The following is an 18,115-nucleotide window of genomic DNA, read 5'->3' as shown; positions in this document are numbered from 1 at the left end:
TAAGGGTATCTGCGTCATCACTCATTAGTAGCGTCAGCCGCCAGCATCACTCTTCCTGTTGATGTGTCGACAGCAGTGAAGTTACTGCAGGATCAGACTAACCAAAGATACTAAAGCAAATATGAAGGAGATATTTGAACCCAATACACATGAAGATAAAGTCTTAATTTGCTTTAATTGCCTCATAGGAAAAAAACTTTGAGGATTACTTGATCTGAAGGAACCCTCACAACCCACAAAGCACCTGACGAACTGAAACCTGCAAAGGCGCGACAAATGGTTCAACAACAAAGTGTCCCGTTGGTCAGACCGAACCATAGATTTAGGAGTATTTTACATTTCCATGACAGTGACACATTACTTCTAGCCACGGAGGATCTTCTCCTGCAGCGCGTACTCACACTGGTTTGTTATTTTTCTAATTTAGTGACAGATTTATGACAAAAGCTTTGATTAAGATTTCTGCATTTCTTGCATCTGTCATATAGCCTATTGTTTTATTCCAGTGCAGCCAGATGCTTTAAATTGTGCTTGTTATGCATCATCTGTGCTTTTGTCTTTACAGGCTAATGTGCACGTGTACAATAAACTGTATGTGTATATGGTTTTAGATCAATATTGGTCAAAATGTGTTGTTTTACTAAAAATAAAGTATAAACAAATACATTTTGTTTAATATCAATATGATGGAGAGCTTGACTTGAATATTTATTTCCTTTGCACACTTAAATAAATTATGATTGAGTATAAATTGAGTTCTAAAATGATTTGTCTGGATTCCAATGGAGAGTTTCAGTGTCCCATTGTGATCAAATTACTGTTTCATGCTGTAATTTGGCTGAATAATAGCTCAAAAATGTTTACTGTTGACCCAAAACCAGCAGTATCAAGACACCCGATCAAACACTTGTTTTTGTCCGTTAGGGGTGTGTGTGTGTGAGTGTGTGTGTGTGTGTGTGCCTGGCAGGTTAGAGGCGAGTGTCGTGGACTTCGTCCTCGGCTTCCTCTGGCAGGGAGGAGATCTTGGCAGTCTGCGGCGCCGCCCTCTTGCTGGAGTTGAGGCGATGAAGTGTCGGGAAAAGGCGGAGCCGGTCAGCGGGGCTCATGGCCTGTTTCAGGTGACTCGTCTCATTCAGCAGCTTCTGGATGGAGTCGTAGTTTTTTATGGAGCTGCCCTCGATCATCTGCACACAGGAGGGAGGAGGAGTTGGTTATCTGTTCAGATCCTCTGATTTCTCGCTGAACTTGCTAAGTTACAAAAAGCTGATTGGTGATAGAAATTACTGCAGAACCACTAAAACAGAACTAGAAAGTAGATCACCAGTGAGAGAAAACATGGGCAAAGAGATGAAGATTAACTGAAATTAAGACTCCTTGTCAGATGGTACGTAGAGTGTACTGCACGTCTAATGGCTGGAGGTATTGGTGGTAACATTTCTTACCCAAATCAACCCCAATCATTTATTCTTGGTTTTAAATCTGTGCACAAACCCAAAACTGGGTGGATCTACCTTATAAATAAAGAAATGGCTTCAAATAAGTCACTGCTCCCCACTCTGTGATAACATGGAGGTCACTTCTATTGTGTTACCATCACGCCTGCTGTGATTACTATTACTAACATGCAAGCAAACACTCCAACTGACGTTAAGCTGGACTGTTATGAAGTGATAAGATAACTTGAAGTATGCTGAAGCTATTAGCCAAATCTTAATTTATTTATATTTAATTATTTACCAGGAATGATTGACACTCCAGCAGCGGCTCCACTCTGTGTTCCGACAGGATGACGGTGCAGCAGGAGAACGACTGCTTCAGGGTCTTCCTCAGGACCTGTAATGTTCTGCACACACACACACACACACACAAAACCACCATTATCATCACCATCTCTACTGCTATCACATTAGCTTCCTGTTGAGGCCAACATGAAAGAGCAGGCAGGGCTGGTCTCAGGTTAAACTAGATGGGTCATTATTGGCTTCATTTACCATCATGACCCCCTCTGCACGTCTGGTTACACACAGATACACCTACATACTGTACAGTCGGTCAGAATTACTGTAAGCACTCTAGATTGTCACCATATGCAGTGACAGGAACACATGTTGCATCTGGGTGACTTTCACTGCATTGTGACCTCAGGACGACACACTCACACACACACACACACAGAGTGTTTTGGTGTTAATACTCACATGGGGTCGAGGTAGGCGGAGGGTTCGTCCAGCAGCAGGATGCGGGCCTTGCTGAGGATGGAGCGGGCGAGGCACAGCAGCTGTTTGTGTCCGTTGCTCAACACGTTGCCTCCGTCCTCCAGCTGAAAGTCCAGCTTGTCTGGAAACTGCTCGATCACCGACTTCAAACCAACCTACGGGGACACAGGACAGAGTTCACATCAGAGTCCACTCCGATTTGTGTTTTCATTCTCTTTGAGAGTGAATGTGTCTTTAATCGTGAACCATCAGGTTACTGGACAGTGTCTGTAGCAGAGAGAGAGATCTTATTCTTTTTACTATGCTGAAGTGTATTATTATTGTATTATTTGTGCCCCCATGTTGACATTTCAAAATTAATTACTATTGCAATTATGCCACCTAACTTTTGTTCTGGATATGAAAACAGTACTTCATTTAAGAAATCTAAACATGCTTTTGTTTAAAACCCCTTTCTTATTAAACAAGAGCACCCAAACAAAGTCATTGCATCTGATAAGCCTGACGGCCAGAACCAACCTTTTCTGCCTACATTTTGGTGGCAGGAGAAGAAGAATAAAAAAAACTCACTATGGCTGGAAAATTATACAACTTTACAACAACTACAACCAATAATACAAAGTTCCCAACCTCTAATCAGTTGATTAAACATCAAACTGATGGAACAGACTGATGCACCAATCATTCACGGCACAGCAAAAAGACAGCAATGAGAAAACGGAGCCTGACCTCCTCGGCGACCCTCCACAGCTCCTCATCGCTGTAACGGCCATGTGGGTCCAGGTTCATCCGGAAAGTGCCGGTCAGTATAAAAACTTTCTGTCAAAACAAACCAAAGAATACATTTAAAACCACATTGCCTCATAATGACAACACTTTGGTTCAAAAATGAAATTACTGCCATTGTAATTGTTCCAAAGAACTACAAGATCGACTTGTCTCCATGTCTGAAATATGTCTGAACTTGATCAATAACCTGTTCATGTTCATGCTTTGATTCATTGGCTAAAAATGACTCATATGTCCTGGGGTAACATTTTACTGCAAGCAGTCTTTGGCTATTTAGGAGGTGTAAGGGTGTGAAACCATGGGTTTTTCCCTCCATACTCCTCATCGCTGTAGCACTACAGTCACTTCTCTCTTCAGCTCTAGCAAACCAATGTGGACATTTACTGATAATGTAGGTGACAAGTTTTCTCAGCAGTGACTGAATTTGAACCAGCAACCTTAGTATGCCATTTGACTTGTTGCAAAGTGGCTCAGAAGCCATAGATGTACCTGGGGCACCACTCCAAAGGCCTTCCTCCATGTGTGCAGGGAGACGGAGCTCCAGGAGACGCCGTCAATGGAGATTTCCCCGTCGGTGGAGGCGAGACGCAGCAGAGCGGAGAGCAGGGTGCTTTTCCCCGAACCTGTTCGGCCCAACAGCCCCATCTACACACAAACACACACAGAACAGAAAACTTTATGTTACTGTATATGCATCTCATTCACTTTTTAAGCATTTTCTGGGATTTTTTATGTCTGGGGTCATTGTATGCATGCATATATCTAAGTATCCATACCCACAGAATACTTATACTGCATGTACACACTGTACAGTGTGCAGTGCCCATGGATACAAGTAGAGGTTACTCATGACATTGTGAAATGAACTGGTGCCTTGAGGTGTTTGTTTCTAAAAGCTCTCTGTCCATTCTTCGGCACCCTTGCGGCAACAATTAGCCCATTTATCAGGAGGCCATAGAGGAGCTAATGGGACGAGGCTAAAGTGCTGACACTTACGGAGCTCTGCTGTCCTCTAGGATTCATTATGAGGAGCTCATACTGATATAATTTCAGCCAAGAGCAGAAACGGAGAGAAAGAGAGCGGTTAGATATTACACATTTTCTCTCTTTCCACTGAAAGCTATTTGGCCACAACTGCCTGAGCTCCTCTGCCTTAATTAAATCACATAAGGCATTTGAAATCCAGAAAGAAGGTAGCTATTACAGATATGGGTGTATGCGAGTTAGAAAAAGGAAAATGTTTTCTACCAACAAGGACTTAGGAAGTGACTTATTTTGATAATTCTATAATTATTTACACAGCTCCCTCTGGATCTTGCTTATTCGTCTGTATTGTTGTGTTGACTGGTTTATATATTTGTTTATACTTAAATACTTGATTCCCTTCCCACATTCTTCTCATTTGTAATTTAAAACTGCATTTTGGCCACTTGGGTAAAATGGATAACAAGTTGCACACACAACACTAGAATTATCACCTTATAACATTGAAATTGACAGTTTTACACAATCAGCAGGCACAGAGCAATGATAGCTTTCATTTGGTGTCATGTTTCTGTCCAAATTATGAATGTCAGTCCAATATTCAGTCCCGTCTGTTGCTGAAAACAGCTAATGGCTTCATCTGGAAACAACAGTAATGAACGTGACAAGACTGAAACGGAACAGTACATTACAGCTGCAGCCAGGAAACCAAAACAATATGTGGTATATATGCTAGAACCTTTCTATGACCTAGCTAATACCCAATAATACCCCAGCACTCCTTGAGCTAATGAGTGTTTCGATGTTTTAAAATCTAATAAAGCAGAGCTCTGCCAAGTGTCCCTCCAGCCATCAGTCAGGACTTACGCTCTGCCCTCCGTCTACAGAGAAGGAGATGTCGTTGAGGACGGCGCGTCCAGCCTCTGTGTATTTCACAGTGAGACCCTGGACGTCCATCTGGCCACGGTTGGGCCAGCAGTCTTGGGCGTGAGGGTTGTCGATGACGAGGTCAGGGCCTCGTTTGCCACCACCGGATTTCTTTGGACGCGGCTCCTCTGATGGCAGGTCGATGAACTTGAACACCCGATCCACTGAACGCATCTGAGATAGAGGAGAGCTGGAAGTCACTCGGAGTAACTCATAAATACAGTTTACTACCGTTCTCCATTGAGTTGTTGAGGCAGGATTTTGGATGTTGGATGTTTGGATGACAGGATGTTGGTAACACAGTGCCTTGTTTGTAACTTGTATTGTTGCTGTGCACGTTTTTGATGTGATTAAATACATTCATATGTTTTGTTTTGACTGAAATGTTGTCCTTAACATGAAACTACTTTAAATTATTTTCTCAGCATTTATATAGTATGGCATCCACCCATGAATCTTCAAATGTAGTGATTTTGAAGAAGAAAGCTTAAGATGGCTGTAAATGTTATTCAGAGGGAGTCACTAATATTTTTCTATATATCAGAGGTATCAGTCACACTGAGGAACACTGCCAACTCCCACAAACACACACAACCACCACCACCACCATTGTGAGAGTGTGTGTGTGCGTGTGCAGTGAACAAAATGTCCTGCACAGTGATAAGCTCTGTCTGCTCCACACGGGGGAAAACAACCACTGGATGGGTACAAACTGGCTTGAAAGAGGGTCACACAGTCTTCATAAAACAGAAGTGAGGTACCTGAAGTTCACTCCGTCTTACTTTAACCTCACCGTCTACCAACTGCTACCATTATTCTGAGGGTATTGTAAAGCAACAACAACTGTTATTACACAAAACAAGAAGAGGCAAAAAGTTGTCCTTCCACACTCTCGTCATGTGTGGTTTCAGAGTCGAACGCCTCCAAAGGCCAGCGGTTGGGTTAACACTGACAAGACTGCAGAGTGAAGGGGATTCAGTTTTCAGTTGTGCAAAAACTGGGAGAAAAACTTTAAATCACTGCTCCAGAGGAACAGCTCATCAACATACAGCAGGCAGTCACCGGTGTGTCTTAATTCAGAATCACCCAACAATGTTTTCATTTGGCAGATGCTTTTCTCCAAAGGGACTTCTAAGAAGTGCATCCAAACTCCATATAAACAATAGAGATGTCGTCGATAATTAGATGTGTGTCCCTCTCAGAAAACTGGAAAAACATGTTCAGTGGCACAGTACAAGCACTCAGACTTTTTAGGAGGTAAGAAATAAGTAAGAGCTAGCACGTGTGGTCGATGTGTAGTCTGCCTGCTGTCCCTTCAATGACGTGTTCATTCCACTACTTTGGACTATTGAGAGGATCCGGTGGTCACTAATCTTGATCACTGGAGTTTTGAACTGAATGCAATCTGATTCAGTGTTTCTGCCTATCTGGTACTCAGCCTTCACAAATTGTCCAGCACCATTTAAATGTTCATTGCAGTCTGGACTAGCTGCAGAGATCTGGTTGTGGACACAGGTGTTAAAAAATGCAAAATCTCTAGAGTGCGTGTTTGGAAAGCTTGACATGCTCTTGACTGGTTGTGTGTTATTTTAATGAGAGCCCGGTCTTATTGTGATACAAACGATGATAGATTTGTGTGTGAACCACATACCAGTCCGTCTACAGTGATGCTGGTAATGACAGCCCACTGGAAAGTCCCCAGGATGAGCATTGCCAGGGCCACGATGATGCCAACATCCCCTGGTTTATCCTCTGTAGAGTGCACACACACACACACACACACACAAACACACACACACACACACACACACACACAGAGTCATCAGTAACATTCAAGCAAAGCTTCTCTCTGATGTCAGAGCAGCACTCGGGTAATGCAGCTCTGCTTCTTGCTCTATTGGGAGCTGACGAGCTGTGAAATAACCCTTTATTCTGCTCAACATAAGCACAGAGTATGACGCAGCAGCACGTGTTTGTTTGTTTTTGTATGTGTGTGTGTGTGTGTGTGTGTGTGTGTGTACACTTGTGTTTCCCATTCACTTAAACATCAAACACACACATGCTTCCTTTTGTACATGACATTTTATCCGGTGGCATTCCAACAGTTTTGATCAGTTTTCACAGACAAACTGTCTGTTATGATCCTGATATCCGACTCTACACACTGTAACACACAGATAAGACTGAGGCTTCTTCACTTGATAGGCCCTGTGAAAATAATAAGGTGTTTACTAACTAACTAACTTGCTGGAATTTCAAGATGTTCCTTCCTCCTTCCAGGGATTTGTGTGCAACAACTGCTCTTGTTAACTGAGCTTTACTGCAGTCACAGCTCAGCGTTCAGTTCATCTTACTTGTAGCATAAAGCACTATAGAATTACTATAAACCACATTTTTTGCCAAATCCCAAAAACACATTTTCTTCTTGTACTCATACTGTCCGGCCACATAGATAGTTTCAGTCTCATAAGCTCTGCTTTGAGATATTCACCTTTCAAAGTTCAACCATCGCCCAATTTGAAGGTGAATGAAATGTGTTTGTTTTGTTTGAACAAAACGACAGCATTGTTCTACCTGCTGTGTCTCAGCTAATGACAATTATTAAAAAAAAAAACAACAACTTTCGGACCATTTCTTTGATGGAAAGTACTTCAGTAGCAGGCACGTGTTTCAGGGCTTTGAGCAACACAAGTGGAATTCATTCTTGCACTGCTGCCCATTTATTTATCACTTACATGTCACAGTGCTGCTACAGCCTGCCCTCCCAGGGCTTCATCACCCTCTTCATCCCCTCAGTCTGTACAGAAATTGGTAAAAAGGCCTTCTCCTACCGCACTCTGCCCCCCTCAACCTGGAACACGCTACAGCAGGAAATGAAGCTATCCGGCTTGATTCCCCTCTGGAATTTTAGATTGCTTCTACGAAATCTGAAAAGAGTGCGTCTGTAAGGGTTCCCCAAAAATCACTCTTTATGATTTTCATGATATGTTCCCTTTTAGGTGTTGAATGTCCCATCTGTCAGTAAGTACTGCAGCTGTTGCCTTGACCAGGTCTTTCTTGAGAATGACCCCCTCAATGAGATTACACATCTACATGAAACCTGTACTTCACTGCAGCAAGGTGAAAAACTAAACCACTAGAGATTTCTAGGGATGTTAAGTTTCTCTTTTATAGGTAGGAATTGGCAAACCATTTTAGGTAGAGAATAAAAATTCTCAAAATCCTCTGACCTCCTTCAAAATTTATGAATAAAATCTAAAAACATACAGTGCTTAAGGCATTAAAGCCCGTTTATCACCTGAGAATCCTGTAATCTAGCCTAAATCATTTAAATGCACACTGTCGTCCCATCACTCACGGTTGGTTCCCACGGCGATGAAGGCAGCGGCGGTGAAGAACAGGACGAAGATCATGTCACAGCGGAAGAGGAACCATCGCAGCGTGGCTAGGTAGTGGAACCACGTGGCTGTGTGGGTGTTGAGCGCCTTGTGGAAGAGCGTCTCAAAGTAGGTCTGACGCCCGAACGCCCGGATTGTCCACAAACCTTTCAGCGAGATGATGAGGTGGGAGAAGATGGGGCTGCGTGCTGTGAAGGAGGAGAGACATCTTACACGTTTGAAAGGTTTGAGGACATACACTTTAGGACACTTGAGGACATAAACTGCTTTACAAATATCTGTTCAATAAGGCAACGAAAGTGAAGTGAGAAAAACGGACCTGGACTAAAAGGTGATGTGGGGTTATGATTAGATTAGAGTGCCCTGTGACATAAAAACAAGAATTAGACTAACTTTCTGTTGCCACTATAGAGAAGCTGATGTCAGATGGAAAAAAAAAGGGCAGTGCACCAAACAAATAGCAATTGTAGGGTTAAAAAAGGAAGCGGAAGAAGTTAGATGACAGCAGATTATTCAGACAGATGATTCAGTGGTGAAGTGCCAGAAAAAGTTTCTTATGAAGAGACTTAATTCAGCATGTGGCTCAGTGAGCAGAGAACAGCTCTGGCTCTCATTTAGGCCACCCAATGGTAGAGCTGTGTGGTAAAACTCATCAGTAACCATTTTAAAATTAATTTGTAACTATTTTGATAATCATTTCAGCTTTTTACATAGAAACTTGGCTCTTGGTTCAGTTAAATTGGTGTCACTGTTTTTCTAACCCTTGCTTTCAGTAGTTGGACTTTTAGTAAAGTACAAAACAAAAAGACATTCTAAGAAATGTTGGAGTGATTTGGACGTATAATTTCCACTGTGTTTTGTCTGACATGCTGCCTGTGACACCAGAGTGAGCGACACCAGGATGGGGTTGGAGGAAATCCCAGCTCGGCTCTCTGACCCCGACGTGCTCTGAGCGGCTGCGGAAAGACTCCGCCGTCATCACCGAAGTGCACATTCAGTGACAGAATCAAGAGCAGAGCAGGGAAGTCCAAAAAACACAAAGTGACATCTTCGTCAGCAGTCCAGTGATCTGTTTTCTCATCCTCTGCCTGTGCAGAGCTGCACTTCCATGTTGGCTACCACACTATGACTTCTGAACTGAAGTCTGAAGCAAGGGGAGGGCTTTCAGATCGATGTGCACTGATGTCATGTATGTTTGTCGGTATTTGGCATCTTGATATAGAGGATTGTAAATCTTTATATAGTTATTGTAATTATGAACACAGGTCTCAAAAAAGAAAAAAAAAGAAATCTTAATCTCGCTTTTGGTGACAAGAGTTTTACAATAGGTACATTCAATCTCCACGGGAAATGCGATAAAAAAAAAATTAGGACTATAATTACACACGGTTATATTTTGCTTTTACTAGAGAAAAAATTTCCCTATAAAAAGTAACAGGGACAGCGTTTCTGGAAAGAGATGTTGCTGCTGTATGTGATTTTTCACTGCTTTAAACATCAAACAATTCATCTGTGATACATGGCTGGAAGCAGAATTCTTAGAGATGGATATCTCCGAACCTGGACGAAAAAAAATCCAAACTACTTTATCTGCTTGGCAGGTTACCACGAGAGGTTAGTGAGAAAATGAGGGCATCTCATACCGGCCTAAGCATGAAAGTGTGTTGTACAATCAGTATGGACACTGTGGCCTGCAATTATTTATTACTTCATATTTTATGAACCTGGACCCAGATAAACATTATAAAACGGACGAATGGATCAAAAGACTCATTAAAATGATTAATTCATTGAATTTCATTTACATTTTGGCTAAAATTTGTGCTACTTCATCATGAGATGACGTTGATGTGACTGTTTTTGCTGCACTTCTGATGGTGCCGACTGAAACAATTGCACGTTTAAAGTGTAATGTCTCACAACAGCCTGCGACCACATACAAAAACATGAGGTCACTTGTGTTATCAGGAACTCAAAAACAGAAAAACAGCTGCTTAATGTGTACAAGCATTTGAAAACGTCTTAATTCTTCGCACAGGAATAAACTCTTTGATTGGAGGACGGCTGTTATTTTAATTCGCCGTGCCGCACTTCCTTTAACTGTTCCCGCCCCTCTGAGTCAGCCCATCCATCCTCTCCTCCAACCCTTCCTCTGTCATGTTTTTGTTCTTCAGCCTGAGCTTTGCCCCCTTGGCCCTGGGCCATCCACCAGCCTCGCCTGCTGAAGGGCAGTTATGATGACTGTGGGGTCTGCCCCGAGTCTCGCTTCCTCTGTTCGCTCTATTGATTTTCCTCTCATGCTGTCCCATTTACTCCTGAATATTTGCCATTTCATCACTGCAATCTTGCCATGGGACAGCATGATAGGAACATCAATAGAAAGGCTTCTTGTCCTCCTCCTTAACTGCCACTCTCATTTTGCAGATAATTAAAAGAGAAATAAGAAACTTTATCATCAGGTGTTTATTCTCTTAGAGCTAAAGCTAAAGAACACTTATGCAGCATTCAAACACATCAGAAAGACCTATTTAACAAGTTAACTGTTATATTTTATCCACGGTGCACATAGATTTCTAATGCATAGTATCATAAGAAAGGATATATAATACATTAAGCTTTACATTTGAAATGCATCTAAAATGCATTAAAAAAAAACGTATGTCTTTTCGCAATGACACACAAACATCTGAACATGTAAACAATTCCTCCCCCCTCTCACCTTCAGCCTCCAGCAGCTTGAGTTGCTGTCCAGTTCGTAAGAAGTACTTCCTGAGTACAACGAAGATGACAGCCAATGGGATGGCGGCGATGAAGATGTAAGGCCGCATGATGGACACAGTGAAGATGGCACCCAAAACAATCAATGACAGCTGGTGTGAGGGGGAAAAAAGAGAAGAATCATCAGATCTAAGTAAAACAGCAGGAATAATCCTGAGTGTGAACTTGCACTGATGCATTTTTACACAGTGTGCAGCACAGCAAGTTAGCCTCATTCAAAAATAATTTAATAATTACTTAATTTATTTTCTTTCCCCAAAACCTCATTGAACATCAGTTAAACATTTGAAACTGCAACACTGATGTTGACGATTAGCCACATAAGCTAATGCTGGTTGGTGATGAAGGTCAGCAGGTCTGTTCACACCAGCCTCATATTCAGTTACATTTGACAGTTAGCAGTACTCTCTTTGTGCTTCGTCATGCTAGTATATTTGTTTATATGGGACTGAAATGCATAGATGAAAATTTGAAGCATCCTAATTTTAGCACTGTTGCCTCACAGCAAGAAGGTTCCAGGTTCAAATCTGCAAACCCACAGGTTGGCGGTTTGAACCTTGAACCTTTTGCTTGCGTGGGTTTTCTCCAGGTACTCCAGCTTCCTCCCACAGTCCAAAGACATGCAGGTTAGGCTAATTGGTGACTCTAACTTGCCCGTAGGTGTGAGTGTGAGTGTGAATGGTTGTCTGTCTCTATGGGTTGGCCCAGTGATTGACTGATGATCAAGGTGCACCCTGCCTCTTGCCCAAAGTCAGCTGGGATTGGCTCTGCCCCTCTGCGTGACAATGGATGGATGGATGGATGGATGGATATGTTTCGCACTGCTTGATGTTTATAGTGCAAATGGGAATATTTGTTGGTGTAAATTTAGCAACTTTTGTTAGAGATATGCTCCATTAAATGACATTATGCTACATCATCAACATCGTGTGGTGGTAAGATACCTGTATAAGGTCAAACAGCACCAGAGGCAGCATGTCATCTATGGTGGCCATGTCCTTGGTGAATCTGTTCATGATCCGGCCTGGAAAGAATTAGGAAAAACTCTAGCAATGTAGTGACTGACTACATTAGTATGGCATTCAATAAGATAAACAGACTACAGGTAGGCAAAACACTAAAAGGACACTGTTCTACTATAGCAACAGAAAAGTCCTGAAAAATGTTATGAAAGTAAACTGAGTAAATTACCTGTCTTCATGGTGTTCAGCACCGCCATGGGGGCTCGTATTACAGCACTAAGCATTTGTTCGTGCAGTCTTTTGGACACAGTGAGTAATGTGTGCACTAATGGGAGACCCCTGAAGAATCCCAGGGCCAGCACGCTCTCCGATGTGGCCACGTAGATGTAGATGATGTAGTAAGCACTGGTCGGTGTGACAATGACTGCTAGGTGGACGGGGGTCGATGAGGCGTTCGGGTGCTGCTCATCGATATAATTGGGTGAGGAAGGGTTGGCGCCGTCCCTCCAAATTGTGCTGATAGGAAAGAGCAAAGGACTGAATGATGGAGATACACATGGATAATATGCAAAAACCTCTAAAGCACATGGCACTCAATACATCAAACACTCCTCACTCATAACAAATCTTTAACCTAGAAAATTCAACATTTAAAAGCAGTGGTTCCTCAGAAAGATTACCAATTAGTATTATTATTAGTATTTAAATCTATTTAACACATGTTTAATATACATGACATTGATACTTTTAAACATGAACTGTGTTGCTGTAGAAGAGAGAAAAAAAAAAATTGCTTTAAGAATTATTTCAAAAGCATGACTTCTTCTAAAAAAAAAAATAATGTCCTAATTAAACTTTAGCCACAAAATCATCGTGTCAAAAAAATATGATCTTATCAATGAGAATATTTAGTATTTCTGTGGGGGGCAAACACTGCAGAACTGCAGACAGGCCAGGGTTCAGTACAGATTGGACACCACTAATGTCTTCTATTGATTTGATTTCAAGGAACATGAAATATGACACTTACTCGGTAATGAGGAAAATGCCAATGACTGAACCAGCAACCTGAAAGACAAAAAAACAGAAACATTTATTTTTAATTAAATTCAAATAATTTGAAAAAACAAAAAACAAACGGTAGCGATTTTACCTCAATGACAAAGACAAAGACGATGAAAATGAGCACGTAGACTAAGCTCCTGTTGGTGGTGACGTAGCGTAGGTAAGTGCTCCATGAGGTAGTTTCAAAGATGTTCTCACGGTCATCTGCGAAGCATTGCTATGAAGAAAGAGAGTTGTTTTTTTACCACACACACCCACCTGAAATCAACTATCCTATACAGCCGGCAAAACTTAAAAAAAAAAAAAAAAAGTTTGATTCTTCTGGAAGTGTAAACAGAAAAATGCATCTACTCATGTACTCCACTATGCCTAGAAAATGTTGTCTAACAAAGCTCTACCTCCATGTCCTCTTCATCCACTTCCTCACTAATATCATACACGCTGTCCTTGGACAGGCGGCGGGCGTAAATGTCCAGCTCACTCGCCAAGTCGCACTGCGGCGTGATGGACAGCTTTTTTCTGAAGGAGGATTGCATCTGCTCTCTGCGCTCCTGGCCCTGAGAGTTGGTGATGAACGCCAAGACAGACTGGCGCCGCTGCCCACTGAGGTGCTGCAACCCATGGTGGTACATGTTCCCCCTGGGGAGCACCTCCTCTACTTGATCATCCTCGGGTACGACGGAGAATTTTCTCTCAGAAAGTTCATGAACCCCGTCCTCTATCGTCATGGACTGGGGTGCATTTGCAGTCTGTTGGGAGTTCCCAATGAAAGAGAACTTGCGAGCTGCCGCCAGGGGACTGAGGATGAGGGACTGTTTGCGTTTTTCTGGGTAACCATCACCTCCAGGATGGCCTTGGGATCCAGAGACGATTATTGGAGGCGGTGGCTGGCGGAACGACTGGCGAATTGTCTCTGGGCCTCGGAAGCCAGCGGTTTCGTCAATGGAGACCCTGCGGAGCGTTTCTGTGAGGATGGAGCTGCGTCGCTCTGCATTGATGTTGTCGTAGGCTTCCATGCCGAGGAGGAGGGAGCTGAAGTCAGGGCGCTGGGCCTGCAGCTCTGAGAAGGTGCCGTAGAAGTAGCAGTCTCCGTTGTGCAGCAGGAGGATTTTGTCTGCTCTCTTGAGATGCTCCAACTTGCTGGTGACCACAATACGTGTCTTGGACGCCATAAGTTTACAGACGCATCTGTGCAATGATGAAAATGGAGAGTTGAAGACATGTCAGAGAAAAATATTGGATATAGATTGATAAAACAGAAACAGAGGTGTCAAATCTTCAAAGAATAACCAGCACTCAAAATTAACAAGCTACTTATGTGTTTCTAACCGTAACTATGTTCAGGCTTTGACTACATGACCAGCATGTCCATCTGACAATGATTTTGCGAGCTTTTTTACGCTTTGAAAGATTGCCAAAGGTCCATGTTTCATCAAAGCATAATTCCCTTTTACCCCCCAAAAAATCCCATTTCCTGAGGAGGTTACAGCGCGATGAATCAGCCATAACTCACCACAGTCGACCTGAGTGTGTCTGAGACAACAAGAGATAACCTTGACCTTGAACTTAAACTTTAGCTCAACCTCCCCCACCCTCCTCCACATGAAAGACTCTCTGTTGGGATACACACTTCTCAAAGATCTCTTTCTCTGTCACGATGTCCAGGTGGGTGAAAGGTGCATCCAGCAGGTAGAGGTCTGCATCTTTATACACAGCCCTGAGGCAGAAAACACACACGATAAGTCAGAGCGAGACAAAAATGTTAAGGTGAGAGAAAGAGAGACTTGTAGGGAAAATAGAAAGCAACAGACACAGAAGAAGAGGACAAGAGGAAATGAGGAAGTCGGATCACTGTGGGAATAAATCAATTTCAGTGAGTTTTTACGGTGATGGAAGAAGCTAAAAACCAATGAGTGATGACAAATTGATGCAAGAACACTGAACCAATAAATAATGCATGTGAATATGAGAGTGTCTGACTGTTGTTATCTCCACACAGATTTAATGGAGTAATAAAACTCTAGTGATGCCGTAGAAAGCACTCGTCATTAAAACGTGAGACCATAAAACACAAGTTGGTGCAAGCAGACAAAACACAGATAAGATTGATAGGTGATGGTTATCATCTCTGGCAGGTTACGATAATGTACAGTACAGGCTCGATTCTTTACACTGTTGGGAACCAAAGCTGTAACTTTGAGCGCTGTAAAGACATCAAATCCTTGATTCCTGTAAATGTTATAGAGTAAATAGTTTTATTGGCACACAAGGATTGGAGCTTCTTATCGCAGAAGTGCCAGAAGTGATGATACAGATAACAGTGATTAGTTTGTGGCCTTGAAATGTATTTATTGTAAACTACTGTGTGTGTGTGTGTGTGTGTGTGTGTGTGCAGATCTCCACTGCAAAACATGTGCTGCTTTTAAAGGAAAAAAATGCTGTTTTGGTGTATTCTTCAGTCAGTTACTTTCCAGTCAGTTATTCTCCATGTTTGATGCAAGAAGCAGCTGATTCTTTGTGATATGCTATGGCTCAATTAGAAAGTAATTCCCTTTTGCAACAGGAGTTCAAATGGCCAGACTCTCTCTAAAAATAATAAAAAAACACAAAAACAACTCACAACTTGCTATGTTTACCTCTTCAGAGATCAATTAGAAGTACGACTCAATCTAAATCATATTTTATTTGTGTCCATTGCAAAACAAGTCGGCCACATAAAGGTTGGACAAAGCAAAGACTGTAGTTTTGACTAATCAGAGGTGGTCTGTGCTGACGGATACAACGGGGTGAATGAGGCGTGCTGACAGATGCTCAGGTGTGACAGGAAGTACCTGGCCAGGCCGAGACGAGCCCTTTGACCGCCGCTTAGGGTCACCCCTCCTTCAATGAGCAGCGTCTTGTCCTTCTCAGGCAGCAAGGCAAAGTCCTAGAGAGGAAAACAAGGGGTCAGCGGGTCAAACGCATGCATAAATGGCCACCTTTTGTACGACAGCAAGAGGGACTGTGTGATACCACAGTGCCTGACAAAAAGGCAAAAAACAATGAGGACAGCCAAACCCTCTCTTTGAGAAACATCTCACATCCCTCTCTCCCATATCAGCCTCTGCTTGCTTGAGTATCAAAGTAAAATGGATGACTTCTTTCAATTCTTGTTTCTTACATTAGTTTCTAAGTAGTGACTCAGGTTTTTAATCTTACCCCTTTTAGCTTAATATATTAAACATTAATCTAGCCAGGCATGTCAGCTGAATGCCTAAACTATGAGTAAGCAGGGTGTGAGGTGCACTATCGGGAAGCTAAATGCAACAGTTACTGAAACTAGGTCAGCAGTTTGAAGATGTACAGTAAGCCTAAACTGTATCTACTAAGTCTGATAACTTTGGAATGAAAACACAACATGAATACTGGGCTTCTAGGATAATGGTTGATGGTTGAAACATGGCGTATGTTTGGCAGATGACATGCTTTAATGAAAAGAGGAGAAAGGAAAGATTAAAAACTTTATGTTTCCAATATGCAAAGCTGCTACACTGAAATAGCAAAACAGAAGCTCTTATCGGTGAGCGCTCCTGAAGTGTTTTCACCACTTGGATGGTTGAAGCGTGACGTGTAGTCCATTGCTCACATGTTTTGAACTGCCCTCTTTGCACTGTATGAGGGCCTGTTGTCCTTGAATGTTGTCCTTTTGCAGAGTTTAATTTCACCTAACAGACTCAAGCAAAAATGAGCTTGAAGATCTTTTTTTTTAGGAGGCAGGTTATTTGTACAAACGGTTGATGTGTAGATGATTTTAGGGATCTGGTGTCCAGGTAATTATTTCAAATCTTTTCTAGGCAAGAAAATGCATCATTCAATAAAACGCAGAAAAGATGCATTATTTCAGGTTAATGAAATAGTTCCAATAAAAGACTTAAAAAAAGATTCATTTCTATTTGTGGTAAGGTATCCCAGTATTGTGTATGCAGTGAAGTATGCTTAAACACGACACCACAGAAAAACACAATCCTATACATGACTTTTACCTGGTAATCAAAGTAACTCATGTTCATATGACAACAAAAAGCACAGACCACAGATGGGGCAGGCACATCAAAGGATGTCACAAGTAGAGATGTGTAGTGCGTTTGGTGGTAGCTGATAATGAAAATAGACGCCCACACCAATAAGGATGAAGTGACAGCACAAGTTTATCATCATTAACACTTCCTACCTTTTTACTGGCAGCTTCCGCTGTCCTGACAGGAGTGCGTGGGGAATCAAGTTAACATGTTGTTTAACAGCTTGTAAAATAAGGCAGCATAGTAAAAAGACATGTGTGTCTCACTGTGAACAAAAAGCACCTGCCGGGCCAGCAGCTAGAGGCTGGAGGCAAAAGATGGGTTTACAGTGGGAAGACCACCCACGGCAGTCTGTCTGGTGCTTCAGGGGGCAACAATAGTGAGGAGTTACAGTCAAAAGGCCACTAAACACCTTGTGTCTGTCTGGAGAAATCTGTTCTAGTTGTCACTCCTGTCTGTCAGGGTTGCCTTGGGGATTTTTCCTAGAGTAGAAAATCCTGTGCGCACTCTCTCTCCTCATTTTAGGTCATTTCTAGCCTACTGAAGTGGTTGTTAAGACAATTGAAAATTCAATTCTCATTCATATCAACAAACAAAGATGAGTCACAGATCGTACCTTTCGAAAATCTTCACCATGAACAAAAGGGTGACTGTACTGTACTGTGAGACTAACGCTTGGAGGAGAAGAGTTGGAGGGCGGGGGGGGCACGTTACTTAACAGACAGTTACCACAACTAGCCACTTCTACCAATGCATCAGCTGCAACACTGTTTGAAGCTGAGTTGCTTTATGGCAGAGTGTCATTGGTAGGGGCTGTTATAACAACACTTCAGAGGAATGCAACGCTGACAGTCAGAGCACAGAGGAAGGCGTCCTGTCATTTCCATACAATATGCAGCAGAACTGGCAGTGTGACTACTGTTCATGCCACCGTTTGA

General features: G+C 42.4%; 1 protein-coding gene across 1 annotated transcript in view; it reads right to left on the bottom strand.

Moving 5' to 3' along the window:
- Positions 1 to 932: 932 nt before the first annotated feature.
- The window catches only part of cftr (CF transmembrane conductance regulator), a 35,746-nt gene continuing 18,563 nt past the window's right edge, over positions 933 to 18,115 (bottom strand). The window contains exons 12-27 of the mRNA XM_070830627.1: positions 15,951 to 16,045; positions 14,750 to 14,836; positions 13,518 to 14,307; positions 13,208 to 13,336; positions 13,085 to 13,122; positions 12,284 to 12,570; positions 12,037 to 12,116; positions 11,034 to 11,184; positions 8,275 to 8,502; positions 6,568 to 6,668; positions 4,857 to 5,090; positions 3,495 to 3,650; positions 2,946 to 3,035; positions 2,199 to 2,371; positions 1,738 to 1,843; positions 933 to 1,184 (exon numbers count right to left, since the gene is read on the bottom strand). Of these exons, the coding sequence (XP_070686728.1) occupies positions 969 to 1,184; positions 1,738 to 1,843; positions 2,199 to 2,371; positions 2,946 to 3,035; positions 3,495 to 3,650; positions 4,857 to 5,090; positions 6,568 to 6,668; positions 8,275 to 8,502; positions 11,034 to 11,184; positions 12,037 to 12,116; positions 12,284 to 12,570; positions 13,085 to 13,122; positions 13,208 to 13,336; positions 13,518 to 14,307; positions 14,750 to 14,836; positions 15,951 to 16,045 (2,961 nt within the window). The 3' untranslated portion in view covers positions 933 to 968. The remainder of the gene's footprint in view (positions 1,185 to 1,737; positions 1,844 to 2,198; positions 2,372 to 2,945; positions 3,036 to 3,494; positions 3,651 to 4,856; positions 5,091 to 6,567; positions 6,669 to 8,274; positions 8,503 to 11,033; positions 11,185 to 12,036; positions 12,117 to 12,283; positions 12,571 to 13,084; positions 13,123 to 13,207; positions 13,337 to 13,517; positions 14,308 to 14,749; positions 14,837 to 15,950; positions 16,046 to 18,115) is intronic.

The sequence above is a fragment of the Pempheris klunzingeri genome, chromosome 5, assembly GCF_042242105.1.
Source record: "Pempheris klunzingeri isolate RE-2024b chromosome 5, fPemKlu1.hap1, whole genome shotgun sequence".
NCBI classification, from domain to species: Eukaryota; Metazoa; Chordata; class Actinopteri; order Acropomatiformes; family Pempheridae; genus Pempheris; species Pempheris klunzingeri.
Note: the sequence above shows the minus strand (reverse complement) of the source record. Positions and strands in the feature narration are given on the sequence as shown.